Source organism: Budorcas taxicolor, chromosome 6 (assembly GCF_023091745.1).
Source record: "Budorcas taxicolor isolate Tak-1 chromosome 6, Takin1.1, whole genome shotgun sequence".
In the NCBI taxonomy this organism is placed as follows: domain Eukaryota; kingdom Metazoa; phylum Chordata; class Mammalia; order Artiodactyla; family Bovidae; genus Budorcas; species Budorcas taxicolor.
In genome coordinates this window covers 93,187,605-93,208,879 of record NC_068915.1, presented here as the reverse complement: position 1 = coordinate 93,208,879, position 21,275 = coordinate 93,187,605, and the positions used below count along the sequence as shown (strand labels likewise).

General features: G+C 41.8%; 1 protein-coding gene across 1 annotated transcript in view; it reads right to left on the bottom strand.

Annotated features, from left to right (window-relative positions):
• Positions 1–21,275, bottom strand: part of FRAS1 (Fraser extracellular matrix complex subunit 1) — a 508,994-nt gene that overhangs the window by 71,807 nt on the left and 415,912 nt on the right. Inside the window, exons 42-47 of the mRNA XM_052641724.1 lie at positions 18,629–18,819; positions 17,277–17,430; positions 15,158–15,421; positions 9,948–10,136; positions 8,453–8,572; positions 7,755–7,934 (exon numbers count right to left, since the gene is read on the bottom strand). Of these exons, the coding sequence (XP_052497684.1) occupies positions 7,755–7,934; positions 8,453–8,572; positions 9,948–10,136; positions 15,158–15,421; positions 17,277–17,430; positions 18,629–18,819 (1,098 nt within the window). The remainder of the gene's footprint in view (positions 1–7,754; positions 7,935–8,452; positions 8,573–9,947; positions 10,137–15,157; positions 15,422–17,276; positions 17,431–18,628; positions 18,820–21,275) is intronic.

Sequence of the window (21,275 nt, the reverse complement as noted above, 5' to 3'; positions counted from 1 at the left end):
TTTGATTCTAGCTTTTTATATACCACTTTGGCCAAGATGGCAGTAACAAAACTTACCACATGACTTTGGAGTTTGAGCAATCATTCTTTCTCAACTCTCAAATGACCTACCAGTATCTTTAAAAAATGTGATACAGAGAAAACTATTTTTCAGAGTGATTTTAAAGTTAAAAACAAAACCTGAAGTGATTTTTAAATAATGCCAAGGTATCCCACTAATGAATAATATCTCTATCTTTTCAAATGCTCAACAACATTTGGCAAAACAGCCCCAAATTCTTGGTTCTATCTTAGGGCTCCTGGGGTTCATCCCTGGGTGCCAGACAAGTCTGAAACAAAATCATATCCTTTAATCTCTCAGCACAAATTTTATCTTTCTGATTCTGGGTGTTAGAGTGTTCATTTATTTAATCCAGTCCTTTGCTTTGGTACTGAAATTCATCTGCTGCTTCCTGGAATTTATTATTTATATTTGTCACTGCTAATCCTGGCAAAACCAGTTAGTTTTACTGTAAAAAAAACAAAGAGATTCTACTTTGACTGTTTTACATTTAACTGTGACATTAATATCATTGCTTTGTCTTAAAAGTAAAACACATCAACCAGCATGGTTAACATTTGTATCTCTGTTTATCATCTGAAATGTCATTCAGATACAATAGCCTCCTGAATACTGAGGCATCAATTTTTTGATGAGGCATTTATATTTCTGTGCTTACTAGACCAGTTCTTGACAGGCAAAAATGTGGCCCCCACCCTCATTTTATATGTTTCATCTTGTGGTTCTGGACAGAAATTCATACCATTCTTTAAAAGTTTAATAACTTCAGACTGGATACACAGAGAAATTTAAACCTCTTCCCCTGCTGTGAATCCATTCTCACAGCTCACGAGGAAACACCTATGTGGATTCTCATGATCAACTGGTCACCTAATTCACTATTCCCTTTATGAAACTCGAAGACTGATTAAAAAAGGTGATAGATTTCCCTTCTTCTTCAGAAGGAAGTACTGAGATTAATCTTATTTTTTTAACGTTTTTTATTGAGAGGAAATTGATGTATAATAAATTATACATATTTGAAGCATAAGTTTATATTATCTTTGTTAGGTCCATGAAACCATCACCTCAATCAAAATAGTGAAATGTTTCCATCACCCCAAAAGTTTCTGACATTCTGCAACCCTTCCATCCCTTCTTTCCCTATGTCCCACTCCATCCCAAAGAAGCAAATGAAGTCACTATAGATTAGTTGGCATACTCTCTAAATTTTTTAACAAACAGAAACATACAGTATATACTATCTGATGAATGATTTCTTATTTATTTAGCATAATTATTTTGCTAAACATAATTTATCCATACTATAGCATGTATTTGTAGTTCATTTCTTCTCATTTGCGAGTACTATTCCATTGGATGGTTATATCAAAGATTGTTTATCCATTTATCTGTTCATGGGCATTTAGGTTATTTTTAGTTTGGGACTTCTACAATTAAAGTTTGTATGATCACTTGTGCACAAGTCTTTGAGTGGAAGTTTTCATTCTTCCTGGGTAAATTGCTAAGAGTGGGACAGTAGGAATGCATGTAAGGTGTATGCTTAACTTTTCAGGAATCTGCCAAACTATTTTCCAGAACAAAGTACTATTTTATATTCCCACTGGCAGTACACGGGTGCTCTTAGTGGGTCTTTTCCAGTTCAATCTAGCAAACACTGAGTACTTACCACACGCAGAACGTTGTTTCAAATTTGCTTATATAGATTAAAAAAAAAATTTTTAATTTAATTAATTTTTGGCTGTGTCAGGTCCTAGTTGTGGTGCAGGGGCCTTTGTTGCAGTTGGCAGGCTTCTCGCTAGTTGCCTAGATGTGGGATCCTAGTTTCCCGACCACGGATCAAACGCATATTTCCTGCATTGCAAGGTGGATTCGTAACCACTGGACCACCATCAAAGTACCCAGATTGGTTTTTTTAATCTCAACAGCTCTGGCAGGTCAGGGTTGGCATCATTTTTCTAGATTATGATACTAATAAAATAGATAAGAAATGTGACCCGTCTGAGGTAACAGCTAATAAGAGGGCAGTGCTGAGACTGGAGCTTGCTCACTTCCAAAGCTTAGGCCTGCTGCAAGTACTTCTTTATCTTATGTTGATTACATATTGAAATGAGATTTTATACATATATATATACATATATATATGTATAAAATAGTTTTTATTCTGTTAGGAGTACTTTTTGTAAAACTTATCTAGCTGTTCTGGGCTAGACAAGGAGCCGTTTGGATTTCACACTTATCCTTTAATTTTTTGTCAAATAAAAGTGATACATGAGTATTAAAGAAAAAGTGAGAAACACAGAAAAGTAAAGAATTACAAACCACTCATAGTTCTACCACTGAAATATCACCATTGCAAATTTTTTTTTTTTAATTTGAGTCATAGAGTAATTTTCTGGCTATAACCTCTTTCTTATCTGATATGCTGATTTTGATGGGGGTATTTAGTATTATGATTTAAATGATAGCCATAATTAAGTGCCAGAGGGTAACAAGCTGCATTAGAAGGTAAGCTTCAAAAGGACAAGATTTTTGCTGTTTCTTCATTAATGTGCATCGAGAATGCACATTAGTGCATTCTTCCACCTGGCATAAGGGAGGTTCTCAAAACATATTTGGTGAATGAATTTAGTCCATTGACTACAATTACTATCTAAGAGGTCCTATTAAGCAGAGATTCTCAATCTCTATACACTTAAAACATTTTTTTAGCTGTTGCTAATTGGCTATTGGAAGGCTTCAGCCGTTCACTCACCTGGCAAGATGCTGCTTCTAATAACATATTGTCCTTACTGACTGTCACAGCAGGTAGTTACTGTTTGAAATATCTTGAAGGTTTTTAATCCCATCTAAGGTGTTTTCAGTCACCAACTGCTGGCTAACCTATGTATCTGGCAGCATTATGGAGACCCACATTAACCCTGTCAGTTTTCTAACTCCCCTGGAGGGCGAGAATGTTAGAGAAAGTTCAGTCCAGGGCAAGGAAGTGGTGTGAGAGTAAAGCATCTTTGAAGAAATTGCCTTCCTAATAGGATGTCAGGAAATGGCCGTGGCTCTCCTTCTTCAGTGCAGCTGTGGATGGCTCTGTGCCTATCGTCTGTTCCCACCTCAAGCTCATGCTGGGTAGACTCTCAGCTTCTCTGCTTCCGATTTTCTTCCAAGCCTCCTGTTAACAGAATGAATTGTATCTCCCCAGATTCATACACTGACGTCCTAACCCTCAGTGCCTCACAATGTGACTTTATTTGGAAGTAGAATCACTGCAGATGTAATTTGTGAAGATTAGGTCACTGGGGGGCTTCTGTAGTGGCTAAAGAAGTAGGTAAAGAATCTGCCTGCTAATTCAGGAGACACGGATTCAATACTGATCCAGGATGATCCCACCTGCTGCAAAGCAACTGGGCCCATGGGCTACAACTATTGAGCCTGTGCTCTAGAGCCCAGGAACCACAGCTACTGAAGCCCGTGCACCCTAGAGCCTAAGCTCCACAACAAAAAGAAGCCATCACAAACAGAGGCTTTACAATGCAACTAGAGAGTAGCTCGCACTTGCCACAACCAGAGAAAAGCCCATGAAGCAACGATCCAGCACAATTAAATAAAATTATGTGTTTTTAAAGGTAAAGTCATTAGGATGGGCCCTAAACCAATTTGATGAATGTCCTTATAAAAGAGGGAGTTTTGACACAGACACACACATACAGGGAGAATGTCATGTGAACATGAAGACAGGCATCTATGATCCTAGGAGAGAGGCCTAGAATGGAGCCTTCCTCAGGAAGAACCAACTCTGCTGACACTCTGATCTTGGACTGCCAGCCCCCACATCTGTGAGACAATAAGCTTCTGCTGTTTAAGCAGCTGTTTATGACAGCTACCCCAGCAGACTAAGGCACCTCTGCTCTCAGAAGGACCTGAACTAAGATACCAAGTGCATTCAGTTTTGGTTGGTGTCACAATACTGAGAGGCTGAGATAGAGAGGAAGCCAAGGAATACCTTAGGTAAAGCACTCACTGACTGACTCACTCGCAGCCCCTTGACTCCTAACATCCTCACACAATGCTGTCACAGCCTCCAACATACACTTGCACATATTTGCTTATATGTCTCCCACTTCCAAGACCCAAGCTTTCTCCTGCTGCAGCTACTCAATACATGTCTGGGGAAGGGGAGAACCAGTGTGTGCTGGAGATAGCTATGTTCAATATTATTGCTCCCTGACTTTAAAAATGCAACTGCTGTTTATTAGTTAAGTGACTGGATGTCCAGTTAGGGTCTAGATCTCCAAGCTACCTCATAGCCTCATGTGGCTACCTCCTTCTTACTAGGATGTGACCAAAAGGGATGTATTCCCAGCAATTCTCCTAAAGAAGAAATGGATGTGGACGCCACTGGTTTTTTCTTGCCAGTTGCTAGCTGGGGATGCTGACAATACAGTAGTCACCTTGGACCAGAGATGGGAGCCTCACGTGGAGGGTCACTGAACCACCTGCCTCTGGATTTTGCTGTGAGTGAAAATAAACTTATGGAAGGTACTGTATTTTGGAGTTGCTTTTCCCCAGAAGCTTAGTTTCTATCCTGATAATATAACACCTTACTCTGATTTCTTTAGAATAAGAGGGTCCTAGGACTTTCCTGGTGGCCCAGGGTTAAGACTTCATGTTTCACTGTGAGGGGAGCTGGTTCAATTCCTGGTCAGTGAACTAAGATCCCATATGCTGCTCAGCACAGCCTCCAAAATGAAAAGAATAAGAGAGTTCTTAGGGTCCCTGACATGAGGTTGTGGGCCCTCAACCCTGCAAGGAGCCCACACAGGGACTCGAGCTTAATGCAGCTCTCCTCCATGGTAGGAATCTCGTGTCTGTCTTCTGCATGGGTCCCCCCGTGCACGTGGCTCCCTGTGTCTCCTTGGGGGAAGAAGAGAGGACCTTCACACCTCTTCTATCTAAAGAGAACAATCAGCTGACTAAGACAGCTGGCACAAGACTAAATCCATTTCATAGTTCACCATCAAGAGGATGTCTGCAAGCACTAGTGGGAAATGATAATTCCCAGGGGCCTCCAGAACCCAAATAGCTCAGCGCCTGCATGGAGACACGGGTCTAAAAGCTGTTCTGCTCTGTTTGGAAAGAGGCTCTGGCACCAGGTAGACCAATCCTCACCCCCTGAGACAAATGGGATGAGGTGGTTTTCTCCAAGCTGGTGCCAACTGCCTTCTGAGAGGGTGATCCATAATCAACATGGACTTCCTCTGAAGGGAAACCTCTGACATTTAAAAAGAATCAAATTCATGAATCCAGTTCCACTTAGGGGAGACAGGGAAGGAAAGAATGCTAACTAGATTCTCTAGAATGGACAGCAGGCCTGGTAGTAGGGGATGGGAAGGGAAGTCCTGCTCATTAAAAATGGACAGCCCTCCAGGAGTAAAGATCGTCTTATCTGGTCTATTTAGAATTTTTAAAAACAGGAGGATTGAGAAGAACTGGTGGGCGCAGGAGAGCACGTAGATGAGGAAGTCAAGTCTGGTGGGAAAGGGCAAGGAAGCATGCCTCCCTCTGTTTTAGAGTCTGCTTTCCCAAGAGGAGGGAGAAGGGGGATCTGTTATGGGTGGCCCCCTGAGCAGTGCTAGCCTGGTACTGGCATCCAGATTTAAGCGAAGGTGGAGACTGTAAACAACAGAAAAGGCAAATTTGGAGCCACCTCCCCCAGGACGTGACACAGCTGAGGAGAGCTAGGGTCTCACCAGTAGCTGGCAAGTCCTTGCATGATGCTCCAAGCCTTTTGGAGAACTGTAAAGTGTAACTGCAGTTGCCCCAACACAACAGCCAAGAGTCTGCCCTTTCATCTTTGGAGAGATATAATCAGCAACCTGACAGAATTCTGGCAGAAGCAATTAGCTCATGAATTAGTTATCAAATATCTCTTGCAGCCAAGGTCTTGGGAATGCTGATCTGTATACTGCCCCTAGGAACTTTGGGACAAAAGGGGAGGGCACGGGCTTTAATTTGCATTAGGGATTCAGGCCAGTCTGTTCAGCCTTCCCCGTGCACCCCCGCCCGGCAACATACATACAACACTCCCTCCCCCATCATCATGCTGGACCCAGACATGGTCTGCCTCCCTCATCTTTTCAACCATATTCCCCTCTAGCTCACCCACCCCCACTTTCTCCCTTACTCACTCTGCCCCAGACACACTGGTCTCCTTGCTGCAACTGGAACGAGATGGGCTTGGCTGATCCCATTTCAGGATGTTGATACTCGCTGATGCCCTGGAAAGATGCTGAACGCTCTTTCCATATATGTCAGCATGGCTGGCTCCCTTACATTCTTCAGATCTCGGCTCAAATGTCATCTTATTATTAGGAGGCCTTCCCTCACCTCATTGGTCCCTGCACCCCAGGAATGCCCTCATTTCACTCCCTATCTCATCACCACTGACATGATATATATACTTGCTTGTTTGCCTACCGTCTGACCCCCAGCATCAGGGCAGGTACTTCCTCTATTTCCCTGGTTGAATGAAAGAAAAATCTGTAACCTGAAATCCAAAGAAAACCAATGATCTAAATTTCCTGCAAGCTGACACTGCTCCTATGATGGACAAAATCAATCCTACCTTTAGGTTGTTTATTCAGCAAATATCTCTTGTCTTTCACATTCATTCAAGTTGCCAAATTCTATAGTTTCTCCTCCTGAAATTAACTCTTTCCTTCCTTCTTTCCTTCCACCAACTACTGTTTACTGGATACTTACTAGGTAGCAGGGGTAATCTCTTTCATTATTTTCATCTTATTATTCCCGCATGGAGGCTGCCCCACTGCCAGAGGCCTCACTAGCTCCCATCTGGCCGAATGCTAAACTTTCTACCTACTGTCACTGCCTCCTTTTTCTTCCTTTCTTTTAGTTTATCCTACTGGACACTGGAGGAAGTCATTTCTCTTCCCTGTTCAAAATTCTGCAGGGCCTCCTTATTGCCTATTGAATTAAATAGGGATTACTGATCGCCACTCTGAAGACCCATCATAAAATCTCAGTCTACCCATGAACCCAATCTCCTGCTATTTTCAGAATATATGCTTCAGCAAAACTGGCCCACTCATAATTTTTGGAATGAGTCCACATGCTGTTCTTATCTCTGGAAATAACACAATTTCTGTCAGCCCAAATTCTATCTTTCAAGGGCACTCTTAAACACCACCTCTGAGCACCTTCCCATCTGATATCACCTCTTTTGCTTTTGAACTCTTAGGATGGCAGGTTTATACAGTTCTTAAAACACCTGTCATCTTCTTCCCTTACATATGGTTGTATGCAAAGGCTCCTTATCTCATCCAACAGAAGACTCTAATGGTTGGGGTAATGTCTCATTCATCTCTTTTTCTTCCCCTGTAGCAGCTGAACCAGGATCTCATTCAATATGCATGTTCACTTTCTATGTGTTGAATTCTAGTGTTGCAACAAGACTGTTTACATCAAATTGTAACTATCAAATCAACTTCCAGCAAGTAAGCATGGAGTACACTGTATTCTAAGTATAATGCAAGGCAGTATACAATGGTCAGAAATAGTGATGCCAGAAATGCATACTAATAAAGGCAGGTTCCAGGTGAACGTATACACATGATATGGCTGCCCCTGGCACTTACTAAATCCCAGCTTTGGTCTGATGAAGTCAGAGATGATGGGCTTACCTGGTGATGCTGTGTGTTCCAGGTGGCCCAGCTGGGGCTCTCTGGTGATTCTGTAGACCAGTTCTGTGGGTCCCGTCTCCTGGTCAGTGGCAGAGAGTTGCAGAGTGGTGATCTTCTTCACCGAGTTTTCGTCCAAGAACAGCCCTTTATTGGTGATGATGACTGGTGGGGATTTGTTTTCTGAAAATATCAAAGAGTAACATGAAATGTGATCCTTTGGCTACCTGACGTGAAGAACTGACTCATTGGGAAAGACCCTGAATGCTGGGAAAGATTGAAGGCAAAAGGAGAAGGGGGTGGCAGAGGATGAGATGGTTAGATAGCACCATTGACTCAATGGACAGGAATTTGAGCAAATTCCAGGAGGTAGTGGAGGACAGAGGAACCTGGCATGCTGCAGCGCACAGGGTCGCAAAGAGTTGGACACGACTTAGAGACTGACAACAACAGCAACCTTTTATGCTTCTTTTTTTTTTTCAATTCTGGGTCTAGTGTCCAGGGGTAAAATCAAAATAATCAACATAATCCCCAGGTCTGACTCTCAGAGAGTACATCAGAGAGCCACAGCATTGCGTAACAGTGTTGAGAGGATTTCAGATTTCCACACAAGCCTGTAAAGAAAAGGCTCAAGACTCAAGGTATGTACCACGTGACCTCAGAACTGCTGGAGAACTTTCAAACACCCAATGCCCCCTTACCTGAAACACTGATGGAAAATGACTGGCCAATCAGTTTGTTGCCTTCTCCATCAACCACATCAAATTTAAAAGCAAAGTTCCCACCAGATTCTCCTTTTCCATGACTGTATTCTATAAGGCCTATAACAAGGACAAGAAGATCACAGTTTGCTATTTTGTGTTTTCTGGCCTTACTTCTGAAATGTCAGGTGAGAATTCAATGGGTATTCACACCAATGAATCAATTACCCCCCTCTCACTTTGACACTGCCTTTGACATTTTAGTCTAATGTTTTCATTTCCTCCCTTTCATCTAGCGACTGCCTCCTCATCAGTGACTTCATGATAAAATCACCCCAAGCAGAAAGTGGCTTTGCTCATGAATCATGAGGTCAGCAAAACTGCCCATGCAGAAATGGGCACTGACCAGACCCACATCACTGGTGTGGCCCTTTTATCTATCCATGTCACAGGGCAGGAGGACAGAGAGCCACAGACCACTCAGAGAGCTCCCCTAAGGTGTCACTCCCATTTCCCAGTCTTAAATCATTTTAGGAAAGGTGTGGGATATAACCAATCAACAAAGAAACAGATAAAACAAATAAACTCTACCTAGATGTCAATTGGACCCAAAGGGAAAAACCTAATATATTATATTTTTATTAAACCATAGCATTACTTATAAGGATCTAGCAATGTAAATATAACCAAACATCTGGGAAGAAGTCCCTGCTCTCATATTCTAAAAAGGGACACCGAGGCAAGGAATAACTAAGGAATTATTCCACTCCCTTCATTAAAGTACAGACAGGTCTAATGATATTTGGGCTGCTATCAATTCTAGGCATGCGTGCACAGACAGGACCTGTATTCTGGTCCTAGGGGAGCATGTTTCCACCTCTAAACGGAAATTGCATGTCATCACCTGACATTGGATTACTTCCCTCTCAATACGTAACTTCTCTTCCTTTCTTATCCCTGAAAGCACTGTACGGTAACTACGTAACATTTAACATTTATGCTTTCACATTACATCAGCATTTCCTGGAGAAGGGATGAGCTATGTAATCTCCCTGAGGCAGCTCCGATTTATGCCCTTCCATTTTGCTTAGTTCATTAACTTGGGCTCTTTGGGAGCTGGAGAGAGATATAAATTGTTCACCTAAGGCAGGCATAATTTTCACCTTAATCCATCCCAATTCACTTCTTTTTTCTTTCTCTCTTTCTCTCTCTCATACACTTTTTAGCATCACAGCAAGTCAAAATGATTTTTTCCTCTATAATAGCCCTCAATTTCATCAAGGCTATGTCAAAGCATGAGAACATTTTAGTCTAGAAGGGAAGCTTTTTCCAAACCAAAAAATGGAGGAGACAAGTAAGAATAAATGAAGCTATAACTCAGCTCTTAATTCAAAACAAGAGTGCGCAGTTTGCTGCCATTGGCTACCAGGCACCAATTCCCATTTGACTACAGGGGGTGGAGTTTTCGGAAGTCTGAGTAGGAGAAGTGCCTGACCTTGAGTGATGTCAGCCTGGGTGAAACTTCGGATGGGGCCTCTAGTGGAGATCTGCTCCAGGCTGTCACGTTTTACCATCTGCAGGCGCCCTACTCCAGGATCTTCCTTTAAGATATACATCACCTGGCGGTCATCTGAGTCAGGATCCGTCACTTTCAAGTGCTGTTCTGTGATGGTTGCTACGGACCCTGGAAGAGAATGGGAGAGACTAGGTCCTTCCCCATTATTGCTTTTGGAGAGCAGGTCAAATGATTTTAGGAGACTGGAGACTAAATTATCACACACTCCCCGGTCTAAGGAAGTATCAGCTACGGGACTTCCTTTGTGGTCCAGTGGCCAAGAGTCCATGCTCCCCTATACAGCAGCCCAGGGCTTGATCCCTGGTCAGAGAGCTAGATCCCGCATACTGCAAACCCCACATGAGGCAATGAAGACCCAGCTCAGCCAGATAAATAAAACAATTTCCTTCCTTTAGAAAATAAAAAGAAAATATCAGCTGCTTGCCCTTCTGGTTCCAGCTGAATACATTTTATTTTTATTTTTTTTTTCTTTTATTTTATTTATTTATTTATTTATTTTTATTATTATTATTTTTTTTTTTTAATTTTAAAATCTTTAATTCTTACATGTGTTCCCAAACATGAACCCCCCTCCCACCTCCCTCCCCATAACATCTCTGTGGGTCATCCCCATGCACCAGCCCCAAGCATGCTGTATCCTGCGTCAGACATAGACTAGCGATTCAATTCTTACATGATAGTATACATGATAGAATGCCATTCTCCCATATCATCCCACCCTCTCCCTCTCCCTCTGAGTCCAAAAGTCCGTTATAGACAGCTGCGTCTTTTTCCTGTCTTGCATCCAGGGTCGTCATTGCCATCTTTCTAAATTCCGTATATATGTGTTAGTATACTGTATTGGTGTTTTTCTTTCTGGCTTACTTCACTCTGTATAATCGGCTCCAGTTTCGTCCATCTCATCAGAACTGATTCAAATGAATTCTTTTTAACGGCTGAGTAATACTCCATTGTGTATATGTACCACAGCTTTCTTATCCATTCATCTGCTGATGGACATCTAGGTTGTTTCCATGTCCTGGCTATTATAAACAGTGCTGCGATGAACATTGGGGTACATGTGTCTCTTTCAATTCTGGTTTCCTCGGTGTGTATGCCCAGCAGTGGGATTGCTGGGTCATAAGGGAGTTCTATTTGCAATTTTTTAAGGAATCTCCACACTGTTCTCCATAGTGGCTGTACTAGTTTGCATTCCCACCAACAGTGTAGGAGGGTTCCCTTTTCTCCACACCCTCTCCAGCATTTATTGCTTGCAGATTTTTGGATCGCAGCCATTCTGACTGGTGTGAAGTGGTACCTCATTGTGGTTTTGATTTGCATTTCTCTGATAATGAGTGATGTTGAGCATCTTTTCATGTGTTTGTTAGCCATCCGTATGTCTTCTTTGGAGATGTGTCTATTTAGTTCTTTGGCCCATTTTTTGATTGGGTCGTTTATTTTTCTGGAATTGAGCTGCATAAGTTGCTTGTATATTTTTGAGATTAGTTGTTTGTCAGTTGCTTCATTTGCTATTATTTTCTCCCATTCAGAAGGCTGTCTTTTCACCTTGCTGATATTTTCCTTTGTTGTGCAGAAGCTTTTAATTTTAATTAGATCCCATTTGTTTATTTTTGCTTTTATTTCCAGAATTCTGGGGGGTGGATCATAGAGGATCCTGCTGTGATTTATGTCTGAGAGTGTTTTGCCTATGTTCTCCTCTAGGAGTTTTATAGTTTCTGGTCTTACATTTAGATCTTTAATCCATTTTGAGTTTATTTTTGTGTGTGGTGTTAGAAAGTGATCTAGTTTCATTCTTTTACAAGTGGTTGACCAGTTTTCCCAGCACCACTTGTTAAAGAGATTGTCTTTACTCCATTGTATATTCTTGCCTCCTTTGTCAAAGATAAGGTGTCCATATGTGTGTGGATTTATCTCTGGGCTTTCTATTTTGTTCCATTGATCTATATGTCTGTCTTTGTGCCAGTACCATACTGTTTTGATGACTGTGGCTTTGTAGTAGAGCCTGAAGTCAGGCAAGTTGATTCCTCCAGTTCCATTCTTCTTTCTCAAGATTGCTTTGGCAATTCGAGGTTTTTTGTATTTCCATACAAATCTTGAAATTATTTGTTCTAGTTCTGTGAAAAATATGGCTGGTAGCTTGATAGGGATTGCATTGAATTTGTAAATTGCTTTGGGTAGTATACTCATTTTCACTATATTGATTCTTCCGATCCATGAACATGGTATATTTCTCCATCTATTAGTGTCCTCTTTGATTTCTTTCATCAGTGTTTTATAGTTTTCTGTATATAGGTCTTTAGTTTCTTTGGGTAGATATATTCCTAAGTATTTTATTCTTTTCGTTGCAATGGTGAATGGAATTGTTTCCTTAATTGCTTTTTCTACTTTCTCATTATTGGTGTATAGGAATGCAAGGGATTTCTGTGTGTTGATTTTATATCCTGCAACTTTACTATATTCATTGATGAGCTCTAGTAATTTTCTGGTGGAGTCTTTAGGGTTTTCTATGTAGAGGATCATGTCATCTGCAAACAGTGAGAGTTTTACTTCTTCTTTTCCAATTTGGATTCCTTTTATTTCTTTTTCTGCTCTGATTGCTGTGGCCAAAACTAAGGGTGTCCACTTTCACCGCTACTATTCAACATAGTTCTGAATACATTTTAATTTCCCTAAGTGAATAGTCCCAACTTCCCAATTTTCTAATCACCCCCTGAGTTTGGTTCAGTTGGCAAAGAATCTGCCTGCAATGTAGGAGACCTGGGTTTGATTCCCAGGTTAGGAAGATCCCCTGGGGAAGGGAATGGCTGCCCACTCCAGTATTCTGGCCTGGAGAATCCCATGGACTCTATAGTCCATGAGGTTGCAAACAGTCAGACACAACTGGGTGACTTTCACCTCTGAGCCCCTTTTTCTTCTGATCCAATTTCACTCTCTGCACATGATCGCTCTCTCCCTTGACCTTTCAGTTAGTACCTAAATCTATGTTCTGAACTTCTAGCTCTGTGATGTAAATGACTCTCAGAACGACAATGAGACCGGCTTGGACCTAATTTATTTACTGTCTTAAGGATCACCAAATCACTTAAAAAAAAAAAAAATCAAAAAACAGCTTTACATGAACTCACAAACATATCTGGTTGCCGTCTCACACCGAATAGTCAGAATCACTGTTCCTCAAGATAGAGGCTATGATGAGAGACACAGAGCAGGGAGACCTGAATGCTGACTCCTGGAAGATTGCCCAGGTGCTGGGGACAGAGGCAAGGCAGAGTGTGTGTGTGCGTGCTCAGTCATGTCTGACTCTTTGCAACCCCATCAAAATGCATCTTCGGAGTCTCCTGCATTGACAGGCGGATTCTTTACCACTGAGCCACCTGGGACTGTCTCTCCTGGCAAGCACCTCTTCTCAGGGCCTTCCTCTTTGTTCTCCTCTCTAGCCCACTTCTCACGTTAAACACAGTGAATTCTGATAAAGTAGGTCCTAGTTAGTTACTCATGTGTAATAGAACCTGGTCTGTGGAGTGACAGTCTGCCATGGGCCCTGAGCATCTCTGTATGTTTTTGCTGGGTAATGCCAAGAATGCAAGGTTTGACCTCTTGTTCTCTGGGCTATTCTCAGGGAGCATGCCTGAGGGAGGGGGTGACATCTTCCTCTGGGACACAGATCAGGTTTGCTTATCGCTACTATAACAAGGAGAGCTCCCAAGCTCAGGGTTCATTTTCTGTAATTCTTCACCCTGCACACAAATGTATTCGTCTGGGCCCTCTGAATTGTCCCTGTGGGACTTGGAGGGGATTGTCACAAAGAACTTTATTTCTGACCAAGGAATCTCAGCTTCCCCAGTGGCTCAGCAGTAAAAAAATCCTCTTGCAGTCAAGAAGATGCAGGTCTGATCCCTGGGTCAGGAAGATTCCCTTGGAGTGGCAAAAGGCAACTCACTTCAGTATCCTTGCCTGGGAAATCCCATGGATAGAGGAGCCTGGCAGGTTACAGCCCCAGGGTCACAGAGTCAGACATGATTTAGGGACTAAATAAAAACAACAAGGAATCTCATGTGTTTGACCAGCATCCATGAAAGAGTAATAGGTCAACTTATTAACCTATAAATAGGGCCAAGTTAAGTCCCAGACCTAATACTTGGGACCTTTGGGAAGTTCCACATTTTCAAATACTGTTCTACCAAATATTTTTTCACTACAAAATACATGTGAAACTAAGAACAGACAAGCAAACAGAAGTCCAGTGTGATATAGATGCTCTGTGGACCAAAGGTCCACTCTATAAGTAACTTCCTACTGCAAAGTGACTCCAAGACCCACAGTTGTCACAGGTCCTTCAGTGTTGCTTATCCACCAGCAAACTGGGAATGTTAGATCCTAGAACACCATATCTGCTGCTGCTCCTGCTGCTAAGTCGCTTCAGTCGTGTCCGACTCTGTGCAACCCCATAGATGGCAGCCCACCAGGCTCCCCCATCCCTGGGATTCTCCAGGCAAGAACACTGGAGTGGGTTGCCATTTCCTCCAATGCATGAAAGTGAAAAGTGAAAGTGAAGTCACTCAGTCGTGTCCAACTCTTCGAGACCCCATGGACTGCAGCCTACCAGGCTCCTCCGCCTATGGGATTTTCCAGGCAAGAGTACTGGAGTGGGGTGCCATCGCCTTCTCCAGAGAACACCATATATAATGGTTCTTAATTACTGATATAATCTCTCCTAGTGCATGATGACTTCCCATTTGCCTCTCCATGACTTTAAAGAAAAAAAAGGAAGAAGCATATTGAAAATCCTGCTAGATTTTGTTGTTTGTTTCTGTAGGGTTGGTTGGGCAGTGTCAGTGTTCTAAGAAATCGGGACCTACAAGTGGTTGCATAAACGAATATTCTAAGGACCCTAGAAATACTATAAACTCTTCTCAGTCTTTCCTCAGATTCACAGACACAGGCGTCTGGTCCAAAGAACTTCAGAGATTTCACACTTGTCATTCACAATGCTTAGTGTCCCCAAAACAACAGGTTTCCCTAAACTCTGCACACCCAGTTCAAGATCCTCCCACACTGCTGACATGGAAGGAAGCATTGCACAGGAACAGTGAAGAAACCATGGCCACTCTCTTCCATGCCTGTGGTACCTGCTGAGAGCTGGAGGCCTCTGTTTACAGCCAGCTGGGGGTTGTCACTTGTAGGCAGTTCTATATATATCTCCATCCTCCCCGTGTCCGTGTGTAGGCCATCAGTGAGGGAGAACCAGAACTCATCCACTGCCACACCTGGACCACCAGGCATATACCCAACTAGCCCAGCCAGGATATCTTGATAGGTGAAGGAGGAGCCCTGGGCCAAAACCCTCCCATTCTCCAGAGGTTCAGAAGCAGTTTGCCTCCGGAGCAGATGACCTGAGGAAGGAAGTAAAAAAAAAGAAAGAAAGAAAGAAACAGTTCAGTTCAGTTCATTCGCTCAGTCGTGTCCGACTCTTTTTGACCCCATGAACTGCAGCATGCCAGGCCTCCCTGTCCATCACCAACTCCTGGAGTTCACTCAAACTCATGTCCATCGAGTCGGTGATGCCATCCAACCATCTCATCATCTTTCGTCCCCTTCTCCTCCTGCCCTCAATCTTTCCCAGCATCAGGGTCTTTTCAAATGACTCAGCTCTTTGCATCAGTTCAGTTCAGTTGCTCAGTTGTGTCCGACTCTTTGTGACCCCATGAATCACAGAATGCCAGGCCTCCCTATCCATCACCAACTCCCGGAGTTCACTCAGACTCACGTCCATTGAGTTGGTGATGCCATCCAGCCATCTCATCCCCTGTTGTCTCCTTTTCCTCCTGCCCCCAATCCCTCCCAGGATCAGAGTCTTTTCCAATGAGTCAACTCTTCGCATGAGGTGGCCAGAGTACTGGAGTTTCAGCTTCAGCATCAGTCCTTCCAATAAATATTCAGGGCTGATCTCATTTAGGATGGACTGGTTGGATCTCCTTGCAGTCCAAGGGACTTTCAAGAGTCTTTTCCATCACCACAGTTCAAAAGCATCAGTTCTTCAGTGCTCAGCTTTCTTTATAGTCCAACTCTCACATCCATATGGTAGAGCAAATACGGCACTAAAACATCTGATTTTGTCAACTTTGAGCCTGGGTAGAATGCCAAGCCCCTTGGACATGTTGATTGCACATTCATAGGTAACCAACAACTCAAAATTTTATACAAAAGCACAGGGTGACGCTCAATGACCTCATCTCCAAATAGAGAAGATAAAGTTCCACTTTTCCGGATTAAAAATCTCTTAAGAGGACACAGATGAACACGGAAATACAGTGGCCTAGGAATCAAATCTCTCTCCACAAATTCAAACTCACTTCACTATCTAAGCCTTATTTTCCCCTTCTGTAGAGTGAAAGTAGCACTCTCCACGTGCTGCCTTCCTCCTGAGGCATCTGGGATGAGACAGAGGAATTTATTTTAAACTCCATTTATGTTCAGAAAGACACTAAGCATCCTAGGGCTGAGGCATATTATGCTATTTTCAAGGGTCATGTGTATGTAATGAAACACAGTGTTTCATTAAAGAAAGTGAAAGTAGATGGAGGCAAGCTAAAATGTAATGACCAACAGCTTCTCTGGTGAACTCTCCATCAACAGGAATAATTTCATCTGTAAAAGGTCAATAGCCATTAGGCCACCAAGCCACCACTTAGGAGATGAAAACTGCAAAGCTTTAGCTAATACTAGGTAGTTAGCACTTAGAATGGAAGTAGGTAGAAGATTACCATGGTGGTGTTTTAAACCTCTGGTTTAATCAGGAAAAGCGCTTTCTTTGCAAAACAGATGAGCTCATAAAGATTATCTACCATGCCTCTAACCTGAAATGAACACCCTTTGTAATTAATTACAAGGTGGCTATTCTGTTCTTTGTATGAAATAGCCCAGGATGATCAAACAATGATGCCCCCTCCAAGAAGAGGATGTGCAGATCCTGAAAACTTGTTCTGCCTGAGGCTACATAAGAAAGCAAGAAAACAGCTGAAATTGAATTTCAGAGACACCAATTACCCAGGAGTCAGGCTTTTAGAACAACCAGTCTATGGTGACCCCAAAGAATATAAACTAGCTGTGAATTTGATTATACCTTGATGCAATGAATGGACTATGCACCAGGAAGGTAGAGGAATGATCAGCTGAAATCAATGTGTTTATTCTAATAACCCATCGAGCACCTCAATTAAGAAGCTTCCCATAGCAGTTATGTCCTACCGTGGCCAGGCTTTTTTGTCAATACAAAAATCAGCTCATTATCTGGAGTGTCCAGGTCTTGCAAGCTCAAAGAAGAATTGCTGATCACCACTCCTGAGCTCAGCTGCACGCCAAGGGGCCTCAAGGTCACTCTGGGAGGCTCGTCGTTCTTCCTCTGATTAAAGCATAAAATATTAGGTCTCACACAGATACTGGTTTAAGAAGAAAAAAAGAGCGTACTATTCAAATACAGTAACACCATCACATCAACTTTCACCACTGAAATAGCATTTAATGTGTCATCATCTCTTATTGTTATTGTTGTTGTTATTGTATTTTTATTGAAATATAGTTGATTAACAATATTGTGTTAGCTTCAGGTGTATACCAAAGCAGTTCAGTTATATATTTTTTCAGATTATTTTCCACTATAGGTCATTACAAGATATTGAACATAGTCTCCTGTGCTAGACAGTAAATCCTTATTGCTTATTTTACGTATATAGTTTGCACCTAATATGTCACTGTCTTTAATTCTCACTCAAAATGGTTATGTTGAAAGCTGAGCAGATCACATAAACCAGATATCCCCTTGATGGACATGCTACAGAAATCTCAGGCATTCTCCATAGGTACAATGATGGCATTTTCCAGATGCCAGAAATATGGACATGTGGTTAGACAAGTACAAGTGTACTGAGGGGATAAAGGGCACATTTTTTTGATATCATAGCTGTCTTAGAACCTATGATAGAGGACACATATTTGAAAGTGCAGGTGTTTCAACTGTCTGCCTGACCAGCCCCAGCAGAAGTCAGCTCCCCTCCACCCTTGTCCCCCAAGGGTGCTGAGAGTGCCAGGTATTACATTCTGAGTTTTATCTTTTATCTCTCTCTCTCTCTCCCCTCAGGCTGACAGAGCAAGCCTATGTAGTTGCTCAAAAGGGAATATATACAGCATCAGGGAACACATTTCTTTAATGTTATAGTATGATGAACAAATGTGCTAAAATGTTAGAAAAAGCAAGTATGTACAAAGAACTACATATAATAATTGCAGGGAAAAATAAGCATATGTTACTTTTCACCTCATATGAGGGTAGCCAGTTTTCTCTGTCTCTGAGAACAAAGTATCTTCACACAGACCAGATAGATTTTATCCTAAAATGGAAATTCAGATTTCCAAGTCATACCATGTCCAAATGTCAGCCTTAATTCTACAAGTTTCCTAAAGGTCAGGGTTATGCTTTTTAAATTGACCTCTAAAATTGAAGGTCCAAGCCAATTTTATTTGTTTTTGAGTTCTTTTGAAGCTATCTAATGGTGGGATATTGTGGTCAAAGGCCCAACTTTTTCAACTTCCAGTGTCTTTACCTCGATGGTGATGTTGATGCTGTGGACTTCTGATCGACTGTTTCCAACACTTACATAAAAACTGAAAATATCGTGGGTTGGCTCAATGCTTTCATGAACACTCTGAAAGTAGTAAATGTAGTTTTCCAGGACATCTTGAATAGGGAACGATGCCTCTAGGTCACTGGTAGTTCCAGGGCCAAACCGATCACCTGCACCAACAGCAAGAGGGAACTTTTATCTTGATCCATAAATTCTTGCTGTCTGAGCTGAACCAGAAAGCATGACAGCACTATCGACAAAAGATGAAAACAAGTTTGAGAATAAAGGTGGGAGAATGGAATTTGAAGACTTGGGTGGGACCCCAGTTTCCCCACTATTTCTCATCCATAAGTGGGACTCAAATGAGTCACATGTATGAAAGTACTCAGAATGCTATTATTTAATAGAGCACAGAATCAATGGTTGTTTTGTTAGAAATATTTGATAAAATAAGTCATGGGACAAATATTGATACAGGAATAAAAGTTTTACACTTTAGTCAATTTCAAAACCATGTTGCAAGAGAAACCTTTTTTCTCTACACAAGAAAGGGTGAACTGTATATCTTTAAATCTAAGAAATATCTCCTTAAGCATGTTTTCATTTGACAATTCAGTTCCTAAGAAACCTCTAGTAACCTCATGGGCTAGTGCTCAGCCCCTGGAATGGTACACTAGAGCCACTGTGATGTTCAGGGACCATCCAGGGCTCAGGGGTAGTTCAGGCACTGAGATGTTCAAGTATCATTCAGAGTTTCATGAAAGTCCTGGTTATGTCTTCTTTTCATTCCAACCCCAAAGGCCAAGGGAAAGAATAAGCACTGTGTAAATGTTGGATGACTTGTCTCTTATTTGGACTAAATCTCTCTAAATGATTGATTTAAATGGTTACATTTTCTTCTAAAGAGAGGAGAAAAAAAGAAACCCCTGTATTTCCAAACACTCCCTAGATATACATCAACAAAGAAAAGTGTAGATAGAAGATCTGAAAACAATAACACTTTCTCTTTCCCTCTTTCCTGGTTTTTGCAAAGATGAGATCATATATTACAAGGCGACTGACTTCCTAGTCGAAGACAGACCGGGTCATTTTTTGTTGACCTCCAAATTGAAAGAGTAGGAATGAAAATGTTTTATTTACAATTTGTTTGTGACAAGAATTCAAGACAAATATTCTTTTTTTCAATGATGTGAATTTTCTTAAATTGTACCCCTCAGATTTGATTCCTCTGGATACCAGAAGCATAGGGAGTCTACGTGATTAGTGACCTGATAACCCCTAGGGCACACAGTTCAGAGTTTCCAAAAGGAATTGCTATAATTCCTTAAAACTTTAATTTTCTCTTTCTGTTTATCACTATAAATATAAGAAATGTGGCATCTTTATTTGGGTCAAAAATACACTAAGTGAAGCCTAAAAATGTATTCAAATAGAATGACATTCTATCATTAGACACAAGCTATTCAACAAGTGAATCTGTCACTGAAGCTTTAAGCATCAATCCTTTTGATTCTTAAAACTGCATCTTCTATTTTTTCATGTAAACCATTCTTATTAATGAGTTTCCTTGCCTTCTTCAATAGAATATATTATGTGCAAATTAAATAGTTCTTGATGTGTGGAGGCTATATCATGAACATCTATTACTGCACTGTGCTGGAACACAGCGATGCCCAACAGGTAATTAAGGTGGGCCCTAGTTGTGCACCATACTAACTCAGTTGTTAAAGAATCCGCCTGCAGTGCAGGAGACCCCAGTTCGATTCCTGGGTAGGGAAGATCCCCTGGAGAAGGGATAGGCTACCCACTCCAGTATTCTTGGGCTTCCCTTGTGGCTCAGCTGGTAAAGAAACTGCCTGCAATGCGGGAGACCTGAGTTTGATCCCTAGGTTGAAAAGATCCCCTGGAGAAGAGAAAGGCGACCCACTCCAGTATTCTGGCCTGGAGAATTCCATGGCTTGTATAGTCCATGGGGTTGCAAAGAATAAGACATGACTGAGCGACTTTCACTAGTTGTGCTGGTACTAAAGGAATGTAGGTTCCACACTGTTAGATTTTATACTGAACAATATGACTATTCTGTTCTTGTGCTAGTGTGAACTTAAATGATTCTTCTTCTAATGTTTTTAAAAAGATGTTCTTTTGGTCAGCTAGACTCTGAATCTAGGTAGCTACATAAAATGAGACTCTATTCTGAAAGCCCACGAAGCAAAAGATGGGACCTTACATGATGTGTGTTAGGACAATGATTTGCCCCCCTGAACGTCTTTTCCTTCCTTCCAGGTTCGTACTAATGCAGAGCATTGGGTCTCCAAGTGTGGTCTCTGGACCAGCAGTAATGGAACCCTCTGTGAGCCAGTGAGAAATGCTAATGCATAGATCTCACCAACCTTCTGCAACAGGAACTCTGGGGTTACTGTCCAGGAAATTGTGTTTGCTCAGGCCCTCCAGGTGAGTCTTCTGAGCATTAAGGTTTGAGAACCACTTTAAGAGGGGCTAAGAACTGCCAGAAATTTGACTTCTGGACCAGTGAAATAGTCCTCTGCGTGCACTCCAGGTTAACATAGAACAGCATTAGAAAACCTTATCAGAAACCACCCAGAGAGAAGAGAAGGCTAGGGGCAAC